Below are 21,052 nucleotides of genomic sequence, written 5' to 3' on the forward strand. Positions count from 1 at the left end.
AATCTGAAGAAAAGCTCGTGACACCATAATTTACATATTAATATCTTTACGAAATTACAGTCATCCTACCAGTATATAGCCTAAACAAAACAAGAGCTGTCAGTGGACAGCGCGCTCGACTATTCTCTGTGCTTGATAGTATAATATAAGCAATGAGTAAAACTTTAACATTACAATAAGCAGATTCAAAGTCGAAAAGAGGCCATAATTCAGTCAAAATGCTTGATAGAGTTGCCTCCTCCTTTTTACAGACTGGGGTCATGATGGTAGACAAGTATGTAAAATATGAAAGCAATATCTCAATGGACTTTGAAAATATTTGGGGTGGTACGCAAACTTTTACATTTATTCTAAGTCGAAAAGGGGTCATAATTCAGTCAAAATGCTTGATAGAGTTGCCTCTCCCTTTTTACAGACTGAGGTCATGATGGTAAACAAGTATGCAAAATATGAAAGCAATATCTCAATGGACTTTGAAAATATTTGGGGTGGTGGGGTGGCACGCAAACATAACATTTGTGTGACGCTCGCGCTCACGCCGACGCCGGTGCGAGAAGGATGGCTACCCTATTCTTCGAATAGTCAAACTAAAAATTAACCAATGCCGACACCAACCGGACTGATGGCAATACAACATAGATTTTTTTTTCAAAAATCAGACGAGCTAACAATGATGTCAGACTTATAATGGTATCACATAGTGTCATTTTCCCTATCTTTTCACATAGGATAACAATGATTGTAAATTTTTTTTATATTTGTGGGGATAAAATAATTGTGGATTTTGTTTCAATTCATGACTTTAAAGCCGAGCACGTAAATAAAATTACAATATTCATGAATTAATGTTTCTACAACAAAAGCTCTCCAAAACCTAAAATAATCTGAGATGTTTAGTAATTTGATAAATATACGTCATAAGCTTGAGAAATTCATGTGGTGTTCACATGATGTAAGGGTATACTGCTCTATCAAAGATTACTTTGTTGTAACTTTTAAGATATCTTACATTTCCTTGAAAAAGCTCCTACCCATGTAACAGCCAAAATCTGATTCAGAGACATGACATGGAGAACTATGACACAGATACTATGAAGTTATTTGCACAGACCTTAGGGACAAAGTCTGAAACTAGTTCAACCTTTACCCTGCTACATTTCTAAAATGGACTTGTCTATCATTCAATCTGGGCAGTACCACTTATTATTCAAAGGGATGTTCACTGAAAATTTAATGACTGACTAGCAGCTAGACATGAGTGCAGATCATCCTGCACAGATGTGCAGACTGGTGTTGGTCTGCACTGGTCGCGAAGGAGAAATTACTTGCCACCAGCAGGCTAAAGGTTAGGCATATTTCATATAAAATATCTTACTTATAAGCCTTTTGGACATCTAAAATAAGTGTATGTCAAAATGCTGACAATAATGCATTGCAATCTAATCCCACTCAAACAAATTGAGAGGCTACAGACCAAGATTAGTGAAGTCATGAAAAGAATTTGTTTTTAACTGTTTTTTTTTCCTAGTTCAGCCAGCCAGCAGTACCTGTAGGGAAGTGGAATCATTTGAAAAAGGTGGTTCATGAATGAAATCTACAGACAAAATCTGGCTAAGGTACAACAAACAGATCATGAGTCGATTAAAGAAAACAAAAGCCCATCGCCTCAGTCACAATCAAATGCATATTTTTTATGTGCTCCATGTTATACACCCATATTTAAAAGTGCATGTTTATATATTCTGTCTTCAGCACTCTAGGAGTTACATATCACTACCTAGTTGCAGGTAAAACTACTTTCAGGTGTCTGATGTACATATAAAATGCATGCCATGCTGTCCAATAACGGAAAAAGGTCAAAATTCAGCGTTATGTTGTTTCACCTAAAAAAATGTGCTTTTTTTCTTTTCATTTGAATTAAAACCTGAACCAGCAAGACCTTTTTGTGCTATTTGATTTACAGGAAAATTTGTCTTCTTTCAGCTGCAAGTTATTTCAACTGTCTATGTCACCCACAACAGAAGTTATGTACTGAAGACTGACATGACCGTTTTGTTATATATTTTGCCTTTTTGCTCTTCCTCATATCAGATAATGTGATTTCATTATAAAATCATTCTTTTTTTACTGTCTTATTTGTCTCTGTGTGAACTTCAGTCTACCTTCTTCTGAAAATAATAGCATTCTTTCGGGTGGAAATTTCTTATCTCCTCAAATTTGACTCTGAACGGACAATGATAAACGGGCCAAATTTTTTGTCCTGTCCGTAGACACCTGTTTTCTTTGTGAAGGATATAATATTAGAGTTTGATCACTGTGGTAATGAAAGCTGCTAGGATAGTGTTTAAGTTGATAAACATTAGACAGAATTAAGCTGGGTTATAGCGATATAAATAGTTGTTGAATTGCAAAATGTCTTGTCCGTAGACACATGTCTTGTCCGTAGACACTAAAGAAATGAAGGTTTTTTGACAAATATCATTTATAAAATCATACTGGAGCTATTTATCCAGTTTCAGTGATGCTTCACACTTAATGTTAATACAAAATATATAGGATAAAAATATCTCTAATGAAACTTACTTCTTCAAAATGCAAAATGTTACCCATTTAATCTTGCACATACAATCTGAATCTAATAAGTACAATGGATATATAGAATAAGTTTTAATCTTATACATCACTTACATAATTGTTAAAAGCTATCAAAAAGGAATAATACATTTCTTTCTAACCCTCCCTTTGTTATGGCTAAAACAAGGCATGCAATGAAAGTGTCTACGGACAAGACATTGCGCAAATACTATTCAATATATTTTCTGTTTTCAGTAAAATATTGACACTGGACCTTAGAAATAAATCAAGAGACCTTTGAAATAGATCAAGAGACCTTGAAATGCAAAACAAACAATCTTAAATAAAACAAGTTAGTAGTAAAACAAAAAGAATGAGAAGATAGAGGCAAAAACTTAAGCCTGAAAGAAGTCAGGCATATAATCCATTCAGACTGACGGACACACACAAAGACAGGAGTAAATCAATATGTCTCCCACCACAGTGGTATTGGAGACATAATTAAGCTACTTATTCAAGTGCTAAATTTATTAATGAACAATAATAACGAAAGCTGCATAAGGTCACTTGTGATTTACCATTTCATGAAGTGTCAGGTCTCTATGGCTTTACCAACCTGCTTTGAACAAAAACTGATAAATTCTTACAATAAATGAATGTCAGAGATATTTTGGTACCTAATGTCACCTTTGACCTACAACAATAGGAATATTCAAACATCATATGATATTTGACAACTGTAAACTAAAACCTTCTCCAGTTATTGCATGGAAACCATTACATGTTTGAAGGTTGCTGTAATCTTGACCTTTATTAACCTACTCAAATACAAATACAAATACATGGCATTTATATAGCGCAAAAATTATAAAATATTCTATTGCGCTTTACAATTACATAACACACATTTAACATATATACATACAAAATATGAACAGGATTCTAGAACTTAGATTTAAAGATTTGGACATGTATAAATACTATTTTACACCACTTCTGATATTTTGTATTTTAACAAGACTACACTCATTGTTCATGAAACTGCCTAAATAAATGTGTTTTCAGTTTTGATCTAAAGCTGGCTTCAGACTGAATGTTTTTCAGATAGCTAGGCAGATCGTTCCACCATTTGGGACCAACGACCGCCATAGATCTGTCTGCTAATTTTGTTCGCCGTCTAGGGATGTTAAAGTTAGTGTCACTTTGTGAGCGAAGTCTGTATCGTTGTCGAGTAGGTACAAACATTTCCCTCAGATATACTGGAGCTGTACCATTGATGACACGGAAGACTATTACTAAAACTTTGAACATGACTCTAGCCTTACTCCCAAAATATGGACATCTGTTAACCATAATTATGCAGTCACCTTTTTAAGATTGGCTCTTGAAAGCCAAAGCATTCTCTACAGTAGACACTAACCAGAAACTAAATGATCTACAAACAGACACAACAACTACTGGCTAGAAAAAGAGAATGTATGTTGGGAAGAAAAAAGCATAATTTGTAAGTCATTAGCTGACTCAAAACTAAGTGATAAAAGCTCAGCACAGTGAACATTTATGACATGGTCAAACTATTCTGTAAACAGGTCAGCATTCAAGGGAGTATTATTTCGCAAGAGTACTTAAAATATGTTTTGCTCATTTTAAACTGTTTATTCAGATCGGTAGACTAATATGAGTCATGGATCTCACAGAATAAAAGTCATGTGAATATTTTCCAACATACAGCTATTTAAGCAGTCAGCTAGAGAGTTTATTTCATTAGTTCTCCTGTTAAGACACAGTTTTAATCTTTTTTAAGGTGTTGTTCTCAGCTATATGTTTAACAAGTTCTTTTTACTTTTTACTTTTTTAATGTTTCTATCTTTATGAACATTTTAAGATGCACTCATACAGTCTTATGTTGGCCGAGGGCATTGCGACTGTCTTGTCCCTACACACTTGCTCATGCTGAGTTTTAACAGACTTCTTCATGTTAAACTTTGTGTTTATACTTTTTTTTATTATTTCTGTGACTGATGTGGTTGATAACCACATGTAAATTAGTTGCCTCAACAAATTGTAGACAGGTGGTTTCTTCCACCATCCACTTTCGAAAAATTGTGGTTTGTTTTGTTAAGTTGACATTAAAACTTATTAATAGATAAGTTAACATTGTCTAAATGGTGTACATAACAGGTTGTAAGGTCAGTTCTTAAGCACATTAAATGCATGAGCATTGATCAGAAACATTGTCTGTCTATTTGTCTTTTTGACAGAAATTATGGTCAAATGTCTTGTCCGTAGACACCATGCTGAAGGAGATTTTTAACAGCCTATTTCAATGACGATACTTTCAAGTATCATTATTTTTAGTTTATAGTGAAATATGAAAACAAATAGTCCAAATTTATGTAAGCAGTACCACAGAACTTAAGTCACATAACGACAGTTGTTCAGATCTTCAATATTTCTAAGACACATTCCAAAGACCGTCAGTTATACTTCTTTTCTTAAATTTGTTTGTTATTTACTTGTTCTTGATCATTTTAAACATAAAAAGTTCAACAGAACTAAAAGACTGTCTTCTGAAACCTATGTAGAAAGTACTTCAGCTATGATGTCTTGTCCGTAGACTTTTTAGGTAAATTTTGGTTTTAATTTCTAAATTGTGATATCTCTGCCAAACATAGTCCTAATCACAAAAATGAGACCATTATTTAAAGAGAAATGACTGTATTTTTAGAAAATAACATATCTGAGTTAAATTAATGCATTTCAAAAGGTATGCAAAAACTGAAAGCAAGTAGAAAACAAAAATTTCTGGAATTTTGAACTTCAAAAGAAGATAATAACTACAAATCTTTGTGTAATTTATTAGTTTTTTGGGTTTTCTACATTACTTTTATGTACCTTATCATGTGGTAACAATTGTGTTTGGTCTCAAAGAGGTATTGGCATAAAACAGTCCTTTAAAAATGGTCATGTCTGTTTTATTTTTTCCCTGAAGATCCATCTTAATATCGAAAAAAAAAATAGTTGAACTATCAGATAGCGACAACTACTGTTGTTTTCGTAGTACCAAGGTGAGTGTAGGACAAAATCCCCTGCGGACAAAACCCCCTTCGCTCATTTTTGCATAGGCGGACAAAACCCCCTTCTTGTTTTTTACAAGGAGGACAAAAACCCCTTCGCTTAATTTTACAAGGAGGACAAAACCCCCTTCGCGTTTTTTACAGGGAGGACAAAACCCCCTTCATCCTAGAATCAAAAGGACAAATTATATGATAATAATTATGTAACTAATCAAAGTATCTGAGAGTTATTTAACAAATTACTAAACAGTTTGATGAGAAAAACATACAATTAACAAATTATCAGGTCAATTAATTAAGAGATATTCAACACTTTTTTCAACAAACTAAAATAATTGTATATGTATAGTCCGATTAATTTCAAAGTTATTATGGAACCAACTGAAATAATTGTATATTATAGAATAATTAAATCAATTATCATTATTATAAATATTAATTATAATTATGTTCAAGACATCTCTTTTTGTTTGCCCTTTTGATTCCTTATAAAAAAAATAAACAAAGGGGGTTGTCCTTGTAGAAAAATGCGAAGGGGGTTTTGTCCTCCTTGTAAAAAATGCGAAGGGGGTTTTGTCCTCCTTGTAAAATTAAGCGAAGGGGTTTTTGTCCTCCTTGTAAAAAACATGAAGGGGGTTTTGTCCGCCTATGCAAAAATGAGCGAAGGGGGTTTTGTCCGCAGGGGATTTTGTCCGGATCCCTACCAAGGTTTGTGGTAAATGAACATTGCAAAATGAAAGAGTTTTACAAACTTTTATTTTTGACCCCAAGTGAAACAAAAAAATGCATTTGATTGTGACTGAGGCGCATGTAATGGCCCTCTATCACTGACTCAAATGGGTGCATGATTTCTTGGTACCTCTACACAATGCTATATGCCAAATATCTACGCTTTAGACCTGGAGATTTAAGACAAGAATGCAAGTGACCCCATGGGTGGGGCCAATTTGACCCTAGGGGCATGATCTGAACAACTTTGTTAGAGGACCACCGGACAATGCTACATAAATATTTAAGCTCTCGGATAAGCAGTTTTGGAGAAGGAGAGTGTTAAATTTTTTCTTTTTGGTTGCAATAGCAACCAGAATTGTGCCATACAAGAAATATCCAGGCTAAATTTCATCAACTTCCATCAAACCTTTTCTGAGATGTTGTTTGAAGGAAAATGTGGACAAACAGATGACAGAAAGGCAGTGAGTGATCACAATAGCTCACCATGAGCACTTTGTGCTTATCATGTGAGCTAAAAACTTAAGCATGATAGACAATCAATGACTGACAAAGCCAGAATACTCAACTTCGCTCAGCTTTTGGCTTCAGAGAGCTACAAACATTGACCTTTACCCTGCTAAATTTCTAAAATGAACTGGTCCATCATTCAATTTTGGCAGTACCATTTATTATTCAAAGGGGTGTTCACTGAAATCTTACTGACTAAATAGGGAATAGTGCAGACAATGATCAGGTGTAGGCTGATCTTGGTCTGCACTTGTCACAAAGGCAAAATTACTTGCCGCCAGCAGGCTAAAGGTTAAGTCATTTTAAATAAATATATACTGGCAGAAGACCAAATACAAGATCAAGGAGATAAATACAGTTATAATTAATACTAATAAAGACTATACATTTTTATAATTTTGGCATCACTAATCATAATGAGGTGAAAGATTTATTTTCACAGATTCAGAATGACTGTCATGCTACAGCTTCAAAGTAAGTACTAATAGAAGGCAGACTACTTTTCAGCTTATGAGCTTTAATAACCCATCTAGAACCAACTTTGAATCAGAATAAAGTAATAAAAATTTCTGCATTAACACATTTTACTTCTCAAAACAATTATCTATCTGAACAGATGTTGATGCATAGTATGATTTTATAACAACACCTAGCTCTCACACGAAATACTTAAACTAATAAGTCATCACACTTCTGGACAAATGACACATTTTTCAGTAGGGACTTTTACTTGCATTTTGTCATGGAGTGCATGACAGAAAATCATTTTATCACAGTTGGTAAGGGTACAGTTTTTCACTTACTAAAAAAGGTCAGAATAGGGTACTTGACCTAACTGGGGCTCTTGACAGTATAACAAAATACTCACCCAATTCTTTTTCAAACAATCTGACAAGGGATGAATATCTGTTAGGCTTATCCTTCATCAAAAGAATTGTTTCCACCATTTGATCTGTAACATCTGCATTATCTGCATTCTTGCCTAGACTTCGAAACTTTCTCCTCTCATCTGTCAACAATTTAAAATACTTATGGTAGCATAAAAGTCAAATCAACGAGAGACTTTATTCATATATTTGTTAAATTAAATAAAGCTGAAAGGATATAAGAAATGAAGACCAATGCAATAATACTATTGTCAACAATACGTCAAATTTTATTCTGCGAAACAAACAGTAATTCATAGTTTAACCTAAAAAATAACAATGACTTTTGTAGTCTTACACATTCAACATGTTGCAATGATTTGTTTTATGGTCTGGCTTTCAACAACTGACATCCATTTACCCCAAAGTAGGCTGAGCAGCACTATAAAATTGACTTTGACTTCTACATCTTATTATTTTGACTACAATTGTTTCGGATGATTTTATTTTTTCATTTTTTATGTAGTTTGTGAGTATCTATTCTTCATGTATGTAGATATATAAAGTAATTGAAATAATAGGGAGTAAAAACTAATTGGTCTATTTCCTACTCTTCCTCATCTATTATTTAGATATGTTTTAGATTAACTTTATGCCAATGAAATGGTATCACAAACATTAACTGAACAATTTAAGGTAGTTGTGCACATTTGATAAACAGGAAGTGATGGCGATATATACGTCATGAACCCGCAAAACATAGAATAAATTTAAGCCTGGATTTGGTGAAAGGATATGAAAATCATCTTATGAATGGCAACTTATGAGTAAATTTATTACAATGGCCCTATTACTATCTTTCTTAAGTTAAAATATGATATTAAAACATCTGACACATTAATTAATTCAAAATAATGTCTTAAAATTAGCTTTAAATGTGCGGTTCACTCTTAATTATGGTCAAATATCTCAAAAATAACCACGCGGACCTATACATTTTATTTCACCACATTACAGGCCATATGTTTATTTACGACTGTGAGAAGTTACATTACAAGAGCTGTCCGTAAGACAGCCAAGCTCGACTATTCGAAATATTGTCCCAGAAGCAGGAAAATATTACCCCAAAAGGTTAAATATCAAAAGAGTTTTAAGTTCAAAAGGGGGCATAATTTGACCAAAATGCATATCAGTTATGGGACTTGCTGCTATCAACTAGTTTTATAACCCCGAAGGCACATGTGAAGCTTCAATTCAATATCTGCATTAGTTTTGGAGATAGAAACTCGCATGTAAAACTTTAACCAGAATTTTCAAAGTCCAAAATGGGGCATAATTTGCCCAAAATACATGCCAGAGTTATGGGACTTGACCCAGTGAGGTTGGTAATTAATCTAGAAAAAGAAAAAATAAGTTTCAAATCTATATGCCTTTTAGAAATAGCTGTATGTACTTGCATGTAAAACTTTAACCAAAATTTTCTAAGTCTAAAAGGGGGCATAATTTGCTCAAAATACATGTCAGAGTTATGGGACTTGACCCAGTGAGGTTGGTATTTGATCTAGAAAAAGAAAAAATAAGTTTCAAATCTATATGCCTTTTAGAAACAGCTGTATGTACTTGCACGCAAAACTTTAACCAGAATTTTCTAAGTCCAAAAGGGGGCATAATTTGGCCAAAATGAAGGTCAGAGTTATGGGACTTGCTGCTATCAACTAGTTTTATAACCCCGAAGACACATGTGAAGTTTCAAATCAATATCTGCATTAGTTTTGGAGATAGTAACTTGCATGTAAAACTTTAACCAAAATTTTCTAAGTCCAAAAGGGGGCATAATTTGCTCAAAATACATGTCAGAGTTATGGGACTTGACCCAGAGAGGTTGGTAATTGACCTAGAAAAAGAAAAAATAAGTTTCAAAGCTATATGCCTTTAACTGATGGCTGTATGTACTTGCATGCAAAAACTTAACCAAGGTGTGACGCCGACGCCGACGCCGACGCCGACGCCAGGGTGAGTAGAATAGCTAGACTATTCTTCGAATAGTCGAGCTAAAAATCTACATTGTAGAAAAATTTCTACTCGCAAAAATGTTATGAAATTTGTGAGTTTCCCATAGACTCCCATTATGAGAAATTGTGTTATATCCCGGTTTTTCAAATCAGTCTAGCAAAAAATCAAGGACAAGACCCTACCTTTCTTATCTGTTGAATTTTCTTAGTATATTCTGAAAAACTACATTGTAGAAATTTTTTTTGATCCAGAACTACCTTAAGGTGGCTTACGAACTTTATTTTACTTACATTTTCAATGTTTGTATCCTTTTATTGCACATAGTAAGTATATAAACATATATATTATTATTATTGGAAATGTCTACAGTTCTATACAGATAAAATAAAACTGACCACTGACCTTATAGTGTCAAAAGCTTATAATTAGAACTTTGATACTAATAAATTCTGCATTTAAATTATTATTATGCCAAGTGACAGATAGCTGTGCTCCCTTAAACATATAAACATGTCATAAAATTGAAACAAATAATTCTTTTTTTTTTCAAAAATCTTTTGACTAAGGTTACTTGAAGAATTTAAAGAAGTAGAAAACCACAGAGAATGGACACAAGTACTAAGTCACATACTGACTGTAACAAATGGCACAAACATATGGATAACACAAACAACATTATTTCTGATATTCCTAAGAGAAAAAATGAAAACCTTGGCAAAAAAATGTTTGTGTGGTCAAATTTCGGATGTCACTGTCTGCGGGAATTGGTATTATTTGCTTGAAACAAATTTTCTTTTCTCATGCAATGTAGAATTAAAAATTCTTTGACAAATGTCTGACAGCAAAATCAAAACAAGAGCACAGCTTGCAGGTGCTAATGCTTGTCTGTAAGAGCTTAAAAAGAAAAGGTTATGGTTCTTGGTCTATATAATTCTTACCCTCCTGCTGAAGATGAAAACATTTATAGCTTCTAAGCTGTTAGATAAATGGACATAACAAAAAAGTAGACCAAGAAATACTATATTTTGTACGATATTTTAAGTACGAGGACCATAATTCTGATTAAATGCATGTGAGGGATATGGTTCTTGGCAGCAAAGTCCACTATAGATAATAAGTAAGTAGGCTAAATTTCAAGGCTACAGTTCTTAATAGTTTGAGAAAAAGTGGATGTAAACCAAATCTTAACAAATAAAAATTCTGAGGCCGAGGCTCAAGAGATGACAATACCTCCTAGGTTGTTTTTTTTCAAAACTCAAGACAAGTTTCTGACAAGATAAATCTAATAATGAAAATAAAATTATATATTGTTTTTTCCACCCTGGGTGGTGACAGTAGCTTAAAGAATACTTTATTATCTAAAACTGTAACATAATTATGCAGTTACTTAGTTATGAAAGCTTGCAAGGCACAATGGCAGTTTAGCAACAAACATAAAGGAATATAGGTTTATTAAGGTATTATCTCAGTGGGTAATAGTTACTGTATTGGTTTTACTGACCGGTCAGACCTAAGCATTACTGTTGCATTATAATGAAAATGTAAGCAGAAATGAGCAATATTTGTATCAAAAATAATAATTACCTGGGCTAAAGTGCTCAAAAAACATGAGATCCTTGTAGTCAACAGTCTTTGCTATATATCCTCTGAAAGCCTCGAGAAAAAATTCTATTCTCATCTCTTGATCTTTTTCCTCTGGTTCCATCTCGTATCCAACAGAAGGCAGACCATTATAGGAAGCCATTGTAACAGCCAAAGTGTGTATATCTAAGTTTATCTGGCAGTTTCCATAACAAATAACTTATTACCTTCCCATATTCTTCAATGCACACTTATGTCTGAAAGCAGTAAAACAAAAAATTTAAAGGTGGTCAACCTATTTTTTGTTCATGTACTTCAAATGACAGATTTGTTTGAAACTTTTACTGCTGATCATTTATACTTATATTCAGTAATAAGTATCATACATCTAGCACTAATGCTCTAGCTGATGGAAGAGCATTAGTGCTAGATGTATGTTACTTATTAACTTGAAATTCTGACTAAAAATACTTAGATTTTGTATAATACTATGATAAAAATCTTTACAAGCATTAATTTATCAGTTGGGATTGTTTCATTGTTTACAGTGGAAATGGTACATGTTAGAAACCTGTTCTCCCTCAGTTTAGATACTTTGTTTATAATAAATTCCTTTTATGTAGCAGTGAGTTACCAATGTACTTTTTAAGTTTGGATGCTTAACTATTTTAACTAGAGCTATCACTAAAGGTGATGAATGTACCCCCCGCATGCACTGACACAGTACACTGCAATTTGACGCACACAAGACTGCATAATTATGTGGACTGTATGTATACAGTAAAGTAACAAAAAACAAAGTCCCATAACTATGCAGAATATTTATCTAAAAGAATGTAACAACATGCACAACTAGGGTTGGTACTGATCACTTGTGTGAAGTTTCATTAAATTGTGTGTAAGGGTTTGGTAGATTAGGCACGCACAAGATTGCATATGCAGACTGTATGTACATAGTATGTTAACAAGAAACAAAGTCCCATAACTCTGCAATTTTTGTCGCTGAAAGAACCTAACATGCCCCATGCACAACTACTGTTGTTACTGATCACTTGTGTGAAGTTTCATTAAATTGTGTCAAGGGGATGAGGAGAGATGGTGCGCACAAGATTGTGTCTATGTATATAGTATAGTAACAAAAAAACAAAGTCCCATAACTCTGCAAATTTTTTTTCTGAAAGAACCTAACATGCCCCATGCACAACTACTGTTGTTACTGATCACTTGTGTGAAGTTTCATTAAATTGTGTCAAGGGGATGAGGAGAGATGGTGCCACACAAGATTGTGTCTATGTATATAGTATAGTAACAAAAAAACAAAGTCCCATAACTCTGCAAATTTTTTTTCTAAAAGAACCTAACATGCCCCATGCACAACTACTGTTGGTACTGATCACTTGTGTGAAGTTTCATTAAATTGTGTCAAGGGGATAGGAGAGATGGTGCGCACAAGATTGTGTCTAGTAATAGATAGTAACAAAAACAAGTCCCATAACTCTGCAAATTTTTTTTCTAAAGAACCTAACATGCCCCATGCACAACTACTGTTGGTACTGATCACTTGTGTGAAGTTTCATTAAATTCTGTCAAGGGGATAAGGAGAGATGGTGCGCACAAGATTGCGTCTACGGACAGACGGACAGACAGACAGACAACCTGAAACCAGTATACCCCCCCTTACAACTTTGTTGTCGGGGGGTACAATAATTGAGAACAGTTTTTTCTTTAAAGATAGAAGAAGAGGTTGCGCCACAGTATACACAGTTGTACGGTATTAGTACGGCATACAGTTGTAAGCTTTATGTTGCAAGGGTTGTCGCCCTTCTGCTTATCTCCTCGTTTGTAATCAGAAAGAGTTCATTTACGTTTCTTTGCCAATAAACGTTGATTTGCATCATTACCACTGTTCCTTGTTAACTGGCGCACCGTGACTAAAAATTCTCTAATTCTTTGTACAATACGGATATTGGTTGTATCAAAATTGCACAACACTGATACTTCTGTAGAAACTGTATTTTTAGCAGTCATTATCATAATGATGTCGCTATAACATGCACAAATGAGGTACCCTCAGTGTCGTCTAATTTTATGCCGTCTCGGTGATACTTTTACTACACTTTTATATATCCTTGTCTTTTATCAGAATGCCTGCTTTTCGTTTAGAAAACTATAGGAACATTCAAAGTTGAGACCTGGTCCCTTGATTTCACCAGTTTAAATTTCTCTTTGCAAGTATTTCATTACAAGAAACGGAAAATTCTTTGGTGTGCAAAACCGTGAACTGTGCAAAACCGGGTACACTTACTCTACACATTGCCATTATCAATAATTATTTGTCAAATCTCCGATTGTACTTTTCCCGGGATTAAAGGATTATAACCCAGCGGGCACACGACGTCATTTTAACGTTGAAATATGGTTGAAATTTGGTCAGGTCATAAAACAGCGTTGATCCAACGTTGATTCAACATGGGACTCTCAACGAAAAGATGTTGTCGAAAATCAACGTTGTTTTAACGTTGAAATAAGGTTGATCTTTCAACGTTGAAAAATCGTTGGTATCTGACCAATGTCAGAGATATAAACTATATATATATATATGCATTGTCATGCCGATTCTTTTAGTTTGAAACAAAGTATAATTCAAATAGCATCTACAAATACCTATGTAATATAAGAAATCTACCTTAATTTTCCATGAAAAAATGAACATGTATCTAAACTGTTGGGGAAAAAATATGATATTAGATAGATAGGTTGGTTCAAAAGTTTGATAATTTCCTTAATTCATTATAGAACTGACACGTAAAAATTTTTTTTGTTGTATTTTAAAAATACAATGTATAAATTAGCGTTCCAAAATTCATGAAAATGGACTAAAACTTGTACATGATATTTTTACACTTCCCGAAAAATGTTCCTCATTGTTATTGTAATTTGGGTGTTGTCTAGCTCTTTTCGATACATTTCATACATTTACATTTTAAAATATTCGAGATGATTATACTGGGATTTGTTGGAAAAATTTATAACACGTTTGTAACCATGGTGACCAAAGGTCACTCTCTCTCTACACATGTTATCTATTAGTCACGCCTGTCATAATCCTGGTATTAGTTTACACATTAATTCAGTTAGTCCGATAAAGGTTTAAGCTAGCTGTTTATACATCATTGTATAAAAGGATGGTGCAGAGGAAGTGAGTACAATACTTCAAACATTATTATAACTTAGTAATTATATTCATCAATAATATTATATTTAAAAGACTGACGTGTTTGTACTTTAATATCATTAGTTTTTTTTAATCTGCATTTTTCTTTAAAATCGACTCATACTTAAAACTTGGAGGGGATATAGCTTAATCATAAACTGTTGATAATATTTTAAATGCACCCATCAATTGTTTTATCAGCACGTTATTCATCATCACTGTTTTTGCATTTTTATTTAATTTACATGAAAATTTTAAATGATAACTGTTAAACACTCAAATCCTTTAATACATTTCAGGTGATACATGTACCAGGCCCAGTTGTTTTGCCGTGATGAAGATTTTGAGAACTAAGCTATTAATGGACTTACTATGTTATTTAGATAAAAGACGATCACAGGTCTATGAAATAAAGATCAGAAAATATACATGCTGATTACAAGTGCTAAATAAATAAACAAGAGGGCCAAGATAGCCCTAGGTCGCTCACCTGATAAACATACCATAACAGTGTAAACATGTTTGACATAGTGATTTCATGGAAACAAATATTCTGACCAATTTTCATTAAGATTGGATCAAAAATGTGGTCTCTTAAGTGTAAACAAGCATTTTCTTCAATTTGATCTAGTGACCTAGTTTTTGAGCTAAGATGACCTATATTCGAATATGACCTAGATTTGATGAAGGCAATCATTCTGACTAAATTTCATCAACCTCAATTAAAAAATACAGCCTCTATCGCATACAAAACTTTTTTCTTTGATTTGACCTAGTGACCTAGTTTTTGATCCCTGATGACCCATATTCAAACTTGACCTAGATTTTATCAAGGCAATCATTCTGACCAAAATTCATGAAGATCAATTAAAAAATACAGCCTCTATCGCATACACAAGGTTTTTCTTTGATTTGACCTAGTGACCTAGTTTTTGACCCCAGATGACCCATTTTCAAAACTGGCCTAGATTTCATCAAGGTTATCATTCTGACAAAATTTCATGAAGATCAGTTGAAAAATACAGCCTCTATCGCATACACAAGGGTTTTCTTTGATTTGACCTAGTGACCTACTTTTTAACCCAGATAATCCATTTTCGAACTTGGCCTAGATTTCATCAAGGTAATCATTCTGACCAAAATTCATGAAGTTAAAATGAAAAATACAGCCTCTATTGCATACACAAGGTTTTTCCTTGATTTGACCTAGTGACCTAGTTTTTGACCCCTGTTGACCCATTTTCGAATTTGGCCTTGACTTCATCAAGGTAAACATTCTGACAAAATTTCATGAAGATCAATTGAAAAATACAGCCTCTATCGCATACACAAGGTTTTTCCTTGATTTGACCTAGTGACCTAGTTTTTGACCCCAGATGACCCATTTTGGAACTCGACCTAGATTTCATCAAGGTAATCATTCTGACCAAAATTCATGAAGATAAAATGAAAAATACAGCCTCTATCGCATACACAAGCTAAATGTTGACGGACGACAGACGACAGACGCCGGACATCGAGCGATCAGAAAAACTCACCTGAGCATTAAAATAATGCCTAAAATACCAGTTCTTTTATATTCGTTGGATTATGGTTGGAATTCAGATTTAAAAGACATTAATGCCTTATTTTTTCTTGTCATAAAGACATCATTATAATGCATCACAAAAAATGTCTTTTAAGATACGTCATATTTCAAATTTGAAAAACCGTCGGGATTTCAACCATATTTCAATCACCAACCGTCAGATTTCACCCATATTTCAACGTTGAAATATGGTTGAAATCCTGACGTTGTTTCAACGTTGAAATTTCAACGTCATTTCACCTTTCAAATCCAACTATATTTCAACGTTTCAACGTTAAAGTCTGACGTTGTTTCAACGTTGTTGTGCCCGCTGGGAAATGCCCTTATCTATCTATTTGCCGTTGACGTCAAACCCCTTGTGGGAACGTAGATGTTTTGCGCGTCAAAATCAAAAATAGAAAGAATATAGTGATAAAAATTTAGAGTGGAAGAAACTAAAAATAATTTTGTGATATAAAAAGGTCAAAACATGAGTTTGCAGGATAACTAGGGCGAGACATGCTCAAGGCTGCAAACTGCAGCACTGAACTGCTCTAGGGTTGGGAGGTGGGCGACACTTGTGGGAAGTTGGTTCCAATAGTAGTTATTATTAGTACACTGTTCTTGGAAAATAAGAGAACTTGTAATAGTCAGTGGTTGCAGTAATTAACCTATAACTTAGGGAATGGCCATAGCGGACACAACGGGTCATTGAGGTCAGGTAATCTACGACTGGGATAGCAACCAGATCATGATGAATCTTACAGAAGAGTGATAACCTAGAATCTACCTCTTACCATATAATTATCTAAACCTTAAAAAATGAAAGAAATACGAGACCAAACTTTTGTTGCAACTCTCAGTGTTCATGTTGAGCGCAAATAACCAATCTGAGCTATTTACCAAACGCGCAGCGCATATAACAAATTTTTGTACGTTGGTTATATGCGCAACAATTTACTAATCGTTGCGCGGGATAAACTTAACCTGCGCGATTTACCAAATGCGCAGCGCAAATAACAAATGTAACTTTATATATCAGTAATTTGCATTTTATGTTTGATAAATTATGCAGTTGGTCAATTTATTAATAAATATAAATGTCAAATGCTGAATACCTTGGTACTTATATTATGTGTCATAAATTTGTTTCTATATCAGTAAATTCACAGCAGTCGGTCACCAGGTTTCAATACCTCCGATCTGATCAAGATGCAATAAAACTCAAACATGCGTGAAGGTGTGATTTCCTCCAACTTGCACACGTCGTCCTCTGGTATGTTTTAGGCTATTTTTATAACTTTCTACTTCACCAGAGCACACACTTAGCAAAATATCATTTTTATTATATTGAAATACCTTGAAATTTCACAATAATATTCTTTTTACCAACGGGAGTATATATCTCAACATGGCTAAGATAACAGATTAAATAAAATAAGTGACAGAATTAGAAGAAAATTCTTACAAATCTAATTGATATTATTATTTTGTTTTTTTTGTTTTTTTTTTAAAATAGTACAAAATCGATAGATTAAAGAGTAATTCTCATCAAAACGTAAACAAAATTTTACATTTTGTAGCTGCGTAAGATATGTGTTCGTTTCCCTGTGCTAAAAGAAAATCTGGAATTTACTCCGATAACTTGAATATCCTTTACAAATCAGATTAACTTTTACTTTGATTTACGATTACAGACTAAAATTATAGTCTTTTTGCAAATCTGAGATCTATAATGTTACATCTGTAACTTGCGCGGGAGGTCAGTCCTGCGCTAATAGCAAAGTTTGAAATGACACTGATATTTCAAATACATTTCATTCATTAAAACGTACTATTTATCTTGCGCAGCTACAAAATGTAAAATTTCGTTTACATTTTGACGAAAATAACAAGTTATTTTATCTATTTCACTATAAAACATAAAAAAAAGAATAAAGTATTAAAGATCTGTACGAATTGTCTTTTAATTCTGCTTATTTTTATTTTATTTTTAATCATAGCCATGTCAAGAGATATGCTCACGTTGGTAAAAAGAATTGCGCTTTTTCAATGTTATAAAAGCGATATGGTGAAATGTGCTAAGTGTGTGGCATTTCAATTCTTTTATGTACGTCTTCTTTATGTTCAATATCCGGTAAAAAATGACTGTGTGAGATCAAATGAAGTAAAAAGACTTTAGTTATAAAAAATAGAGAGGACGATGTGTGCTATCCAAAGGAAACCACACCTTCACGCATGTTTGAGTTTTATTGCATGTTGTATGATATTGTAGATATTGAAACCTGATCACCGACTGCTATGAATTTACTGATGTTGAAACAAATTTATGACATATATTTTTAAAACCAAGATTTACAATTTTAGTCTGTAATTGTTAAACAATGTGAAAGTTAACATGGTTTAAGGCAGATATTCAAGTTATCAGAGTAATTTCCAGATTTTCTATTAGCGCAGGACACACATCTTGAGCAGCAACAAAAATGCGAAAATTACTCTTTTATACTTTAAAACATTTAAAAATATCAATACGATCTGATTTGTAATAAATGATATTTATTCGAAATATCGGCGACATTTCAGGATTTGCTATTAGGGCTGGATCGACATTCCGCACAGGCTACGGCGTTAAAAAGTAAAAAAAACAAAAAAAAAAACTTTTCTTATAAAATATACTTTGGATATTTGGTGTTATTTTAAAGTTTTCTAACACCTATGACTAATGGCTCTTAATACCGTCTTCAACAGAAATTTATAGTCCGTAAACTACCAGGGACGTGAGCATCTCATTGAAATTACACGCTGATTTACTTTTTAAAAAATAGATCTATGTATTTCTTGTTCTTTACAAATTAAGCACAGCGACCAAGTCAATTCACACCTTTACGCGTGCCTGATCACCGTCAGTTTTAAGATCAAACAATTTTATGTAGGCCAACAAGTCTAGCCCTCTTACGAGATTCAATTTTATCGGGAGATATCATCCATATGTTAAAAGCGCAGACTCATTTACCAAATGCGCAAGACAGTTACCCTGCGCATATAACCAATGTAAATAAGGTTGCCCGATTTCCAAATCGTTGGGCAAATAACCAATTGGTTATTTGCGCTGCGCGTTTTACCAAATGCGCGTAACATTCATATTGATTACCAGACCTGTAGCCCTTGTGGACGCAGTGGTCGAGTGGGCTAAGACGCTTTCCTACGGAAGTGAAGACCCCTGGTTCGAATCCTGGCTACTCCCACTGTGGTGTGTCCTTGGGCAAGGCACTTTATCATGATTGCCTCAGTCGATCCAGCTGTAAATGGATACCGGCAAATTGCTGGGGGGTAAGGTATAATTGGTTTTAACTGTTCTTAAAATAGGGTCGATCAAAAGCTCTGCAGAGCTTATGTTAATTGTTTCACAAAGCGACCCTAAATAAAATTGAGCCGTGCCATGAGAAAATCAACATAGTGGGTTTGCGACCAGCATGGATCCAGACCAGCCTGCGCATCCGCACAGTCTGGTCAGGCTCCACGCTGTTCGCTTTTAAAGCCTATTGGAATTGGAGAAACAGTTAGCGAACAGCATGGATCCTGACCAGACCGCGCGGATGCGCAGGCTGGTCTGGATCCATGCTGGTCGCAAAGCCACTATGTTGGTTTTCTCATGGCACGGCTCAATTTACCTTTACCTTTACCTTTGGGTTTAGAGGTCTGCTTACCGGGCCCCTAGCCACTCATACAAACTTGCTGTTTCAAATACTTATCCCTGACGTGAAATTTCCAACCTGTATCTCTTTCTTTTAGGAATTTATACCCCACATTTTTATTGGTTGCACTTCAATTTCAAAGATACCATTTCCTGAAAATTCATAATGATAAATTAGTCGGGATCCCGATCAGACTGTTTAGGAGAAATTATGTACGTGTACACTAGGACTTACGTAGTCTAAACTCCATTCTAATTGAAAGTGAATCACACATTTATATAATTCATACATCTACGTAAAATTTTATAAAAATTGACGAAATATTCTAGTTTCATTTTCGTTTTCGTTTCCAGGTTTATAACCTAAAGCGCACATTTGACAGCGATCAAGGTCAGTGACAACTAATTTTACAACAGGTCATACACCACTAAATAGTATTCCCTACATGCTGAACACCACTAAATCCGACTGTTATTTATTTCATATAAAATGCACTTTCTTTATAAAGGTTTTTCGACATTTTCAAGCATATCAGATTTTCACAAATCTATATTACCATAAAGAACTATATGGGTGTCAGACTATTCCCCACACCAAGACGATTCCCCCTCAAGACAACCCCATCCCCCCACAAGACAATTCACTCCCAGACAATTCCCCCCCCCCCCACAATATCATGTAAGGGTGACAGTCACCCCCTCCCTCCATATTATAATATGTTTAAAGGGTTGTAAAGTTTATTTAATATGGAAAAATTCTGTACTCCAATACTGTATATTTAAAAATAAATAGAAAAACTTAAATTTGATGCATTAATTTGGTACCCAAAATAAGGATTTTTTATGTGAAGTAGTAGCATTTTGGATAAGTGGCCATGGCTTAGAACACTTAATTATTTTAAAGCAATTAATTTATTTGTTAACGGTATCTATAGAGGAACCTAGAGTATGCAAAGATGTATATAAAAAGAAATAGAAAATATTTACATTTAATAAGGTAATCTGATCGTAAAAATAGCGTATTTTTCTTTGTGAAAATGTGGCATTTTCGAAAACGCGGAAATCATAAAAGTGTTTAGAACTTAAATACACTTAAAGCAATTTAAGTTAATTTTTTGTATTTATCTATAGAGAAACCTTTAAGCTACGACATATATAAAAATCAGTGAGAAATATTTACATTTAATAAGGTTGTCTGATCGTCAAAATAATGTTTATTTCTATTTG

At 33.9% G+C, this 21,052-nt stretch overlaps 1 protein-coding gene across 1 annotated transcript; it reads right to left on the reverse strand.

The window, feature by feature from the left end:
- Positions 1 to 7,758: 7,758 nt before the first annotated feature.
- On the reverse strand, positions 7,759 to 20,200 carry LOC128554067 (uncharacterized; the record flags this gene model as incomplete). The annotated part of the gene is made up of 3 exons (XM_053535284.1): positions 20,061 to 20,200; positions 11,354 to 11,607; positions 7,759 to 7,899 (listed from the first exon to the last, which is right to left on the reverse strand). Coding segments are annotated over exons 2-3 (301 nt in total), but the record flags the coding sequence as incomplete, so codon positions are not given.
- Between the last annotated feature and the right edge of the window lie 852 nt (positions 20,201 to 21,052).

Source organism: Mercenaria mercenaria, unplaced genomic scaffold (genome assembly GCF_021730395.1).
Source record: "Mercenaria mercenaria strain notata unplaced genomic scaffold, MADL_Memer_1 contig_4685, whole genome shotgun sequence".
NCBI classification, from domain to species: Eukaryota; Metazoa; Mollusca; class Bivalvia; order Venerida; family Veneridae; genus Mercenaria; species Mercenaria mercenaria.